The 11793-nt window shown below is 42.4% G+C and overlaps 1 protein-coding gene across 1 annotated transcript; it reads right to left on the reverse strand.

The window, feature by feature from the left end:
- Positions 1–527: 527 nt before the first annotated feature.
- pxdc1b (PX domain containing 1b) lies at positions 528–10451 on the reverse strand. The gene is made up of 5 exons (XM_062379954.1): positions 9829–10451; positions 4201–4292; positions 3922–4039; positions 3719–3830; positions 528–3244 (listed from the first exon to the last, which is right to left on the reverse strand). Exons 1-5 carry the CDS (start codon positions 10082–10084, stop codon positions 3121–3123), a joined length of 702 nt encoding a protein of 233 aa, XP_062235938.1. The 5' UTR covers positions 10085–10451; the 3' UTR covers positions 528–3120.
- Positions 10452–11793: the final 1342 nt, after the last annotated feature.

Raw genomic sequence — 11793 nt, forward strand, 5'->3', positions numbered from 1 at the left:
TATCCATAAATATATTCCAGTATTTAAACATTTTCTACAATATTTATATATACACTGTGTGTCAACATTGCTCTGGAGCCACATAGATTACCACACAGTGAGTAAATAAACATATAAGTGAACCTAAATATGTAATAATTGTCATTTTTTAATTTCTAATCATGTTTATTTTTCAAACAATAAGTTGTATTTAACTGACTGAATTAATATAGAGATACTAACGGTGACTACAGATACTCACCACAAGGGTGCACTCAACATCAATGGATTTAACCCACAGGCCAAACCCTCCTCTACCTGTTGACAAATTAATACAGTTTTACCTTCAGAAGTAACAGGGACAATATTTGGATGTATAAAACGACTGCAAAATATTGACATTTTTGCCAAGAGGCTGTTGTACTTCTCGTTTAGTATTTTAATGTGTATCACTGTAATGTAAATGAGATATATTATATTATAATATGAAATGCTTCCCTTTGAAATTAAGAGAAATGCAAAGAATTATAAAATACAAACTCCCATCATGCTTTTCACAATTTATTGAAAACATATTCATTTTTCCGAGAAGCTTTGAGAATAATAATCTGTATCTAATACTGTCTTGATAAAAATCTTAAGTTATACAAGTGGCTACTTCATCTTACAATAAACATTATCTTCAATCAGTCTTTTTGAAACATTGACACATCAGAACATCTCTCGTCAAACACAAAACCATAAGACACGGCTTCAGAGTGTGGCTGGAGTTTAGAAAATAAATGTTTTAAAAAATATTCACTATAACTGCTGAGACCGGAGCATCCTGGTCCTCATTCCTGGCAGCTGGGTACCATTTTATCATAACTTCATGGAAACTGTGGCAGAATATTTATATTAATCTGACCACAGAGGGAGGAGTGTTAATACTCTCGGATCTTCACAGGAAACATCAATCAGCAGAGAAACTGTGACCTTGGTATGAAAATCTAAACAAATACAGTTTCTTGTTACTAAATCATCTTCATCAATACTTTGTGTAAGAGGAAACCTTTATTCTTTTTAAGAATATCTATTAATTCAAGATGTCTTCCTTTGAGAAACAAAAAAAGAGCATTTTCACACCCTGAGAAAGAGCTGGACTTTCTCACGGGGCGAGTCGTGATCATGACTGTGTTACAAAACAGACTCACGCCGAGGACCGTCCTGTGTGTCCTGTGTGCCAAGAGTGTGAGGCCTGAATGCCTTTGTGTTTAGAAGGGTGGAAAACTGGACTCAAGCTGTGAGCCTGTATTGTACGGCCACAATGACTTCTGCACCGACAACACAATGAATGTCGATGGGCTTCCGTACACTTTACACGACACAAAAATGTAATTTGTACATTTCAGCTGCCATCAAATCCCCATGTAATGCTCCACTGGGCTCCACAGTTTCAGTTACACCAGTGAAAACACTCTTCTTATTGCGCGAGGAGCCATAAAACACAGAAAAGGCGTGAATTTTAATCAAGTCTCTCTTTTCCTGTAGAAAGTGCAGCAAGGTTGTTTTTCTTTAGAAAAAGGGAGGACTTGTCTTGCAGAACGAGCTGCAGACTCCCACAGTCAGATGTCTGCTGGAACCCACTCACGTCATCCTGCAGAGCGGGTCACATACGACCTCGACTGACCCACAAAACAAAGCACTCTTTGCCCCACTTCACCAGACGGCAACAGAGCTGATTCAGTTGTCCAGCTAAAGGCAAGACACATTCTCCGATACATGAAAATATTGGACCATAAACAACAAAATAAGCAACGTTACATGCGACACTGTGAACAAATATTTATATTTTATTATTCTGAGAAAACTTCTCTAAAAACTCTCGCCAACTTCCAAAAAGGCAGAATCAACTTCTCACTTTGGAAAGAGTGTATTGTAAGAAAATAATAATGGCACTTCATATTTATTTCATGTTCTTTAACTTCACACCAACCAAAGAACCGAGTGAAACAGAGGCAAGCAAATATAGCTATGAAAAACCTACTATTATATCTTATTATTATTATCATTATTAAGTCCTCTTCGTCCCTTGAGGGTCAGAAGAAGATCTGCTTCTCTCTGGGCCTGTCCTGCGCTTCCTGTTGGGCCTTCTCCACATGTCAGACCCATAACGTTCAGCTGGTGTCCATCTTAAGGTGATGTCTGATCTCTAGCACCACACTCTGGCTTTTGGCAACACTAAGCCCTTGTTCCCATCAATAGTAATTGCGTCCTCTTACCGAATGTTCTTGAAGAATCCTGAAAAATCTATAATTCAAGCTATACATTTCATTTTTTCAGATTAAAGTCATTAAAATTAGTTTTATATTAAATCTAGAATACTAAATTGCCATAAAGGATATCTATTGATCTTAGAGGTAGCTATTTTTGCCTTGTTTCACCTGGATCTAGGGAAACTCTCATGTCAAACAATCTACTGCATATTACGGCAACAAAGGAAGAAGAGTTTTAAGCTGGTACATTAAAAAAACGTCCTAAATGCTGGTGGAACATAAATAAAGATGATACACAGAGCTTCATGACAGCTTCCTGTCTTCCCACAGCAAATCAAACGGCAGAGTGGCAACACTGTGCAGAGCAGTTGGAAGGAGAGGAACCAGATGCTTTGCAGATCTCCTCGTAAATACTATATCCGATTATGGAAGATGTAGAAACAGGAGGAGAGCTGGTAAATTCAGAAAAGTAAGAGTCGATGGTCCGATAAGGAGAATTTGATTTGGAGTGGTCACTGGTGTATACAAATTCAGTTCTTTTAAAGTGGTCATGGGACCTGAGGACATAAACTTTGGCCTCCACAGGTTCCATCACATGATGAACACCTCCCATAGTCTGAAGTCTTGTATTTCCATCTTATTTGGATCTGGTTTAACACTCAGGTAAGGCGATGGACGAGGCTGTGGACGAGGCACACTGGTGACATCTCATTATCTCAATGTCTCGGTGCATGTTGGACACCTGCTCGACTCCGCAATGGGCGATAAAACTTGAAGCAGCATTAAATGGAGCAGCTATGTGCAGCACTGCATTGCTTGGATCCATTTAAGAGTATGAATTCCTCAATGTCAACATCCACCGTCCATTGTCTGTCGTGTAACATCCTCATTCCAGGATGTCGGTCTCGAACGGGACCAGATGGTAGTAGGAGAGGTTGGTGACATACGCTTCTGAATCCTCATCACACACGTCTGATTCCATTGGCAAAAACTCGGATCCGTCCTCGTACCTGGCAACACAACGACAGACACATGACTCCGGGGACAGCATGGAGTCTGACCTAGGAATCAGAGAGTTTGACCCCTTTGAGCTAGAACCCTGTGGTAACTCTGCAACAACCATTTCAGCTATTCAAGAGTGATGCAAAATGTTGTTTTGTGACAATCACCAGGAGGAATGTGTTCCTCATTTAGTTCCTACACACACCCAGGGAAGGAAACGGTGCACAGACACACTTCCTGTGCTGCATTAAGGGGAGGGGGGGGTGGGTGGTCCTGGGGTTGTTTCACATTCAAGGGCTTCTTCACTCAACAAAGCACTTACTGTACACTCAGCAGCAGACAAGGAAATCCTTACATATGCGGAAGACAAGCAAGGAATTTATGTTATGCTGCAATTCGTTTAACCCCCCCGGGTGTGTGGCTCATGTTATGATTTTTTAATTTGTTAATATCAGGTGTTAGGGAGTGACCTTAATACGTACGTGTGCTCCACAGAGTCGGTGGACGAAGGCCTCTCCTTCTCCTCGGGGATACTGTGATCAAATACGATGGTTTCTGTGTTGGCCAGACAGAATCCATTCGACCTCATGATTTCTGAAAGTGCAGCATTACATCACTCATTAAGTCGTTATGACATTAAGGCGACGTCATGTCACGATGATCCCTAACGTCCCCCAGCTCGTACCTGATATCTTGATGGGACTCTGAAAGCACGGCTGGATTCTGTGGACCTTGTCGTTCCTCAACACTTGGTCCAGTGGTGAGCGCTCGAAGAACGTCAACATCACCTCTGACCTGGAATACTGAGGAGAGGGGATTTGTTTTTTTAGATATTTAGTCCACGTGGCGGAGAAGTTTCCAAACATCTCCCTCCTCACCCCCAGAAAACAGCAATCGTCAATGCACACAAGCTGATAAAGTACAGATAGACTCTTTATTTGAAGGGTAACAGTTGAGGACCCACCTTGCATGGCATGTTGATGGCGTTCTTCAGTAATCGCTCCACCTCATTCAGCTTCTCTTCGATGTCACGTGCCTCCTTGATCTTTACCAGCCCTGAAACAAACCAACAAACACAGTACAGGGCTTTGTTTGGACAAGTGTCAAACTATGTTTTAACAGCCCAGCAATTAATGTCGTCTTTGTGAAGCTCATAATATTCAGGCTGTGATGTTATCGTGTCACACGTGTAATGGTAAGATAATATTTTGGACTACGAAACCCTGAAATGTGTTTATTTTTATGATGTGACCTCCGTTCCCCCCAGACGCAGAGCAACACTGAAATCAAATAGAAAGTTTGATAAGGAAAGGGCAGCTGCTGTGACCTTTACTGCCATCAGACTATTATCCTTCCATAGGTCAGGACACAAACGAGGACAGACAGGTTTGTGAATGCAGGAGAAAACATGGTTTTATCCAGTAACCTTTTATTAACAATGAGCCCTGATATTTACCCCAAGTACCGGGAGGTGAAATAGACGTATCATTGTCTGCAGGACGAGAACACAGAGCTCGGAGAAAAGTGATACTGTCAATCTGCAGAGGAAAGTAATAACAGGGTCTGTGCTCACAACATGTTAATCCAGCATCGAGCTAGGAATGTAATGAGGAGGTGGTGGAAGTGGAGAATCTGTACTCTCAGTGGGAGGCAGCCGGCAGAGCAACATTTACTCTGACAAAAGGGATGTGGTGAGGAGGAATAACAACGATGACGACTGACGCAGCACTGACAAGGATCTGCCTCGTGTACGGTTTAGGGTTAGGTCGCACAGTGTTGCACGGAAGCACTGAGTGAGAGCCGAGGGCAGCAGCAGCAGTATGCACAGTCACAAGCTCATCCATTAATAATGGCCCACGCTGATGACATCATACCCAGGGGGGGGGGGGGGATGTTAGGAGTGATCGGGCAGTTACATCATCACTAGGAACCCAGTGACACTCCCACCTCGTCTGAACCTCAAACTTCCTCTGGATCATCTTCACGAGGAAAATGAGACTGAAACCAATCCAGATAATAAGCTTAGGTCAAAATTGTATTCGTAATAAAATTATCCAGACTCTTATTTTACTTGTGTAAGTAACTACCTAGTTTGCATTTAAAATGTGTCTGTGAAAGCAGTTGTATTACTAATGTTTATTTGGCGGCATGTCTGAAAAATTACAAAATATACCAACAAGCAAAGGGGAAGTACGAGTCGTTCTTTTTGCAATAGCTCGGTGCAGGTTGCACAAGATTTAATCGCATTGACCACAGAAGATATGGTTTGTGCTGTCACAGTTTCTCAACGCACACATTTCTAATAAGAGGCTGCATACTCAACAGAAAGACACAAAATGTTTTTAATCAGCTGAAATGTTTTTCTTATATTAAAGTCATCGCAGAGGAAAGATGCTGAGAACCTGGAATAAAAGAGATGTGAGATTTACACAAGTTCACTAATTGGTTGTGGAAATAGCCCTGAACTCGTCTGTGTGTGCACTGGTGACTTTGTGTGACTTTTGTGTGAAGTCCGTGCTGCAGTGGTTTAACAGTGTCACTCCAACTGCACCTATGTGGCACATTGTGAATCAGCGAAACACAAACAGACACAGACTCAGGCGAGGACGTTAAAAAAAAACACTGTACGTTGTTAGAATGTTCTCACTGAGCCATGCACATCAAAGTCATCTGTGTGTAGTATCTCTAATTTATTGTGTTTGTTTAAATGACAAGCTGGTTCCCTGGAAAATGTCTTTATAGAAACTGACATTAAAAACGAACCATTTTTTTCTCACCAGTCTCTACTTCCTCCATTTTCCTGTGAAAGAGAATTTCCTGCATGCCTACTAGAGGACAGTGGTCCTTGTGTTACAAATAATAAAACAATAAAAAATGTTTGTCCTCTCTCTGTGATTATTCATTAGTTTGGTTTCACATAGAGTCATCCTCCAGAGACTTGGACTTATCTTTAATCTTAGTTATTTCCTAATAGTTGTCACGCTCGGTTATCGGTTAAATTGTCTGAACCTAATGCAACAAGCCGGTTAAATCTAACACTTTTGTGTAATTCCACACTAAAATTACAAAGTTCTCCGTCAGCGTGCCGTGATGACAAGCCCCTCTATTTACTCTATTAGCTGAATAACACAGGTCGAGTGGTTTCACATTCACATCAGTGTGTCCAGCTCGTCCTCCGTCACATCAGAACTGTCCTCAGATCAGTTGTAAAAAGCAGCTATTTCACATGTAACTTCTGATGAGCACATGTGGGCAGCACAACGGTTCATCATCTCACCACGAACTCACCGCAGTTTAGTCACCGGGTTATTTCTGGGAGCCTCAGTTAACAAGCAGAGGAGAAGAACCCTCTGTGAACTGTGTTGACAAGCACCAGCTCTGTCAGTGAGGACGATGTCAATATCCACCTACTGCACTTTAATTAAGTCTCAGTGCAGCATGTTTCCTTAATGACAGTTTTTTAATTACATAACCGATATACAAAAACATATCATACATACAAACATATATTTGTTGCAGGATTCAGCCCAAAAAAAACTACCGGCCTGGGAAGAACCCTTTAGAAACTTTATGAAAATGTATTAATTCAGTTCATTAGACCTATTTTTAATATGAGATCAACAAAATCATGTGTAGAATTGTTCAGCCTTGGTGGACGTATGCGCTTTAATGTAGAGTTTAAAGCAATAGTTAAACATTTTGGGAAATATAAATGCTGTATTTAATCTTTTGCCAAAAGTAGATTGATAGCAGTCTTAAATCTAAGGCAAGCGTCAAGTTAGCTTAGCATAGTAGCTGAACACAACAATAAATCTTCTAAACATGTTTGTCAAATCGGTACAAATTACATCAAGACATTTCTGAGCATATTTGAACTAAAACAAATTAGATCAAAGTTAAATTTTTTTACTTTAATTGACTTAACGGCTAAAGAAATGAGCAAGATTAGAATCAACACGTTTTAATGCTTCTCCTTTAACAAATGTCGAAATTATCAATATGATGATTAATAAACTGTTTCTTAAAAATGCAGCAGTGAATAATAAGGTGAGTGATTTCAGACACAGCATCTTCATTCCTTCACAATAACCAGGTCACAGTGAATGTGAGCAGTCTCTTCCCGTCTGTGTTCACTGTGAGGTCACATGGACGGTAAGTGTTACGAGGCCTTTGCAGACTGGAGCGACTAAATATGGGAAGTTCTGAAAGCCCCACGCCCCCCCGCCCCCGCCCCCCTCAGCATGACGTAAGTCTGAAGCTCTGCACGCCGGCCCTGTTGCCTGGGTGCACCGGAGAAACAGGAAAACATGAGCCGGAGACCGGAGCAGAGTGGACAGAGAGAGGCCGGAGCTTCGATTCGTCTCAGGACTTTCAATCTGAGCGGCAATTAGAAGGGATGCAAATGAAATATTGAGCGGAGGTAGGAGTTAAGGAAATGCCATCAGGGGAATGTTATTAACTTTGTTTCAATCAATGAAACTGTCAAACCGGCTCGACGTCTGCCTCAGCACCGATTCACAGCTCCATCTATATTTCATATGACGAGCCAGAGAAACACAGTGAAGTACGAGGTGAAGTGAATCACGAGATCTGATATCTCTTCCCAAAATGCACTGCACACTGCTCTGGCAGCGGTCGAGGCAGCGAGCTGTCAACAGACCAGTCAAGTGTCTGGACAGGAAGTAAAGCTTTCCAGTCACTACTGAAGAGATGTTTCCAAAACATGCATATAGGCTCAGTGCGTTGAGACGAGAAGGGGAAGTGCCAAAGAGACGGAGTGGGGAAATCGTGCACAAAGAGGAAGCTCAGCCAAAGCAACTGGCAAACTCAGGGAACCACAGGGCCAGATCCAAACTGTCAGGGCCAAAGGTTCAACTTATGACAACATACAAATCTCAGCTTCAAACTCTGCTGAAGAGTCCAACTAGATTCCACAGCAACTTTTAATCTGACAGCCAATTTGTTTAATTTCAGTCATGGATGATACCGTACAATTTTCTATGGCATCTGAACCTAAAATAAAAGTAAATAAATTCTTCAGTTTCAGATGTAAAAAGGAAAAAAGGAGATATCTTTTAATTTGGTAGTGAAACGTAGCGCTGCAATCTTAAATGTTCATGATCCAATCGGACTCTGGGGCAAAAAAAACACTGTCCCCTCACAGCTGGGTTTACAGTATATATCAGAGCCCTGGCCCTGTCCATGAAAAGTATGTTAAGTATGTTTGTGTCCCTCACACACTGAGCACCTGCATTAGTCATTATAAATGTTCCTGCTGTGGCCTTTGATCAATGCACTGGCCCCAGAGCCCGAACAGCCCAGTAACCTCCACTGGTCCAGAACACAATGAAGCCGAGAGAGAATTTCCACATGGAAATCAGAGTTGGTCTTTTTTTATATTTCCCCATGAAAGAGCTGACCTATAAAATCGGAAGTTACAGATCCCTCAGACTCGAAGGTCCTAAATATTGACCCGCTTTAGAAACGTGCAGTCAGCAGGTTGGTCATGTGATCTGTCTCCTAATGTAACATCCCAACGTGGACTTTGTTAATTATTAAACGGTCCAAACAAAAGCAAATAAACCTCATTGATTGGATCAGGCCCAAAATCCAATTGACTGTTTGACTTTCATTCAGCCTCCGTAATCACCCTCAGCCAAATCATTTTAATACTTAGAATTCAAATTATGATTGCGATTGTACTAATTGCATCCAAAGCTACAGTAGAAGAGAAGAAATGCCCTCAGTTGGGCATTTAGAGATGTTTTTTTTTAGTTTTACTCCACACAGCTGTTGTGATCCCGGGTTCTGACTGTGATCCACAAAAATGTGAAGTGTGCAGCTGTTGTTGTTCTATCTGAGGAAAGATGTAAACAGGAATCTAATTGCAGGGGTTTTCCTGTGTGGGCAGAGATAAAGATTTCCTCTGCAGAATCCACCACTGTTTGTGACAGAAGAACAACCATAACACCCCACTGAGTCAAAACAAATGGGGGTTTTAAATTATTGGTTGCATTTTGTTGCAACCGAGAGATGTTCTAATACCATTCTTTTTCGAGTATTGAGCCGATACCAGCGCTTACCATCACTGACATTTTAACTCAGGCTAAAACTAAACCGGAACTGCTGTTTCGGAGCTGCTAAGAAAATTGCAGTTTTATCTTTGTGAAACTAGAATACTTCAGAAGTGGTTTTAGATTAGTACATAGATTTGCGAACTCGTCGATGCCTGACACCAACATTTTTCTGAGGTTTTTGTTGCAGTTTCGATGATGGTATCAGAACATCTCCAGCATTTATGTTGCAACAGAGTAAACAATGATTTTAGCGATAAAGTAAAATTTAATGGCGGGACAACCGGACCTCTGAATGACATAGAAAATCTGTGAATTTAAATTTTGGGTGAACTATCCCTTTAGCATGTTATTGTAACTAAGTTCCAGTCATGGAGAAAACATTTGAAAGTTGAAGGGGGGCCGGCAGGGGGGGCTGGCAGGGGGGGCCCCAGTACCTCCTGGCCCCCCTAAGTTGTAGCTCTGCCCCTGGTGATGATTTAAAATGGCTATTTAGTGAGTGCGTTCTGTCTTCATACCTTCTATGAGTGGACTCTCGGACAGGTCCCGTGTGTCCTCGGGGAAGGACTCCAGCAGTCTCCTGAAGAGCCGGCCCAGGTCCGAGTAGCTGCGGTGCAAGTATAGAATGTTCCGGTCCGACCACTCGGTCCGGATCTCGAAGAACTCCTCTTCCTCGCCCCGCTGGCTGATGATGAGTCTCCGGATCCCGTTGACCCAGCAGTCCCGCACGAACATGTTGACCAGCGACGTGCCTTCGAACACGGCCGATGCCATTCCTCCGGGGGCGGCCGTCAGTCCAGCGCGCTGCGGCGGGCCGGCGGCATGGGGACGGCGGGGAGGAGGGGAGGAGAAGTGGAGAGAGGACCCGGAGAAGTGGAAGAGAACACCCGGGGAAGTGGAAGAGAGGACCCGGAGAAGTGGAGTGAAAGACGATAGAAGTTAGTCAGAGTCCGCTCCCTGCAGAGGATCAGTGCGTCAGGTCATCACAGGCGTCATCTCAACGTGGCATCATGTGGAACAAACCCACTTCACAGATAATAACGCCCCTGCAACAGTGTATCGATCTGTGGGACACTTTCTGTCTGCATCTAGAGGACAAAAGGTCCGTGTGAGAAAGTGCTGCTCCTCAGATCCTCACTGCGTTTCACTCCTCACTGTCTGGATGTTGCTGTTCCTTCCAGCCTTAGTGTCCTCCTCCCTCCCTCCTTCCTTCCTCCCTCTTTGACAACAGGCTGTTATTCTGCATAAAGGCTGCAAAAACAAAACCGTTTGATTTATCATCAGGAGGAGAAAAGGTGATTTCACCCGGTTTTACTTCCAGCTGTTAACCAGTCTTAAGAAAATGATGCTGACAATTGGGTTTTATTTGCCACATGGATAATAAATCATGTTTTTGTATGAAGATTACTACATTTGAATTTGACTCTCCTAAACTTCCCTCTCAGGAAAAAATATAGATAGATAGATAGATAGATAGATAGATAGATAGATAGATAGATAGATAGATAGACTGGAATAGAAATAAAATGGAAGAGGCTTCATGAATCCTCATGATCCTGCTCAGAAGTTATTTTGCTCATTGGATCTTCTGAGTTTTCTTACAGACTTTAATTTGACCATTAAGTCACATTTCAGATATTGAGTCGAGCTTTTCTTCTGGATCTTAATTTTATCCCAATAATCTCAGAAGTTGATTTTAAAAGATACGGAAATAGGAGCATTTCAAGACCTTGATTGATGAGAAGACTTAAATTGAGCTCAGTTATGATTGGGAGGAAAAGGGGGCAGCACAAAGAAGTTATCTTATTTGGAATTTTCCTTTCCTTTGCATTTCTAGGCCACATCTCCAAACCAGTGAGCCACATTTAATCTTGAAATGAGATGTTTGGAAATAACCACAGGACAAAATTCTTAGAAGAGGCCGCTGAACGTCCCAACGACTGAAATCCATCAAAATCAATTTGCCCTGTGCAGGATTTGTGGTTTCTCTCCTCGTGTATATCTCGTTTTCACTGTTTCAGTCAGACGTGAACCACTGTGGCTGGAACAAGGAGCCGATTTGCCATCGTGGCTCCGTTCAGCTGCTCACTAATGTTTCCCTGAGTGGAGAGAGCAGCGTACCAGAGCTCTACAGGAAGTCGTGGCCAAGTCAAGTAATGACGATTCAGCTGTGGGATGATTAACTACTGCTCTGTGGGAAAGGGCCTGTCTGCAATCTGTTCTGGTAAAAGCAATTCATATCAATACAGGGAAGGAGATATCATGTTACTGAACACACACACACATGCATGTAGCCTATATGTGCTATGCAGGGATCGAGCTCTGAAGGCCATGTTGCATTTTATGAGACGCAGCAGATGGTCCTTTTAAAACTAGGCCTTCGTGCCTCTTTTTCATTTTTGCAATTGTGCCTCAGCGAGTGTTTCGGTCTCGCTCTGGCAAAAGTTAGAGCTCCGACCGAGGGGATGCAGCCAGTCAGGAAA

The sequence above is a fragment of the Platichthys flesus genome, chromosome 21 (assembly GCF_949316205.1).
Source record: "Platichthys flesus chromosome 21, fPlaFle2.1, whole genome shotgun sequence".
Classification (NCBI taxonomy): Eukaryota; Metazoa; Chordata; class Actinopteri; order Pleuronectiformes; family Pleuronectidae; genus Platichthys; species Platichthys flesus.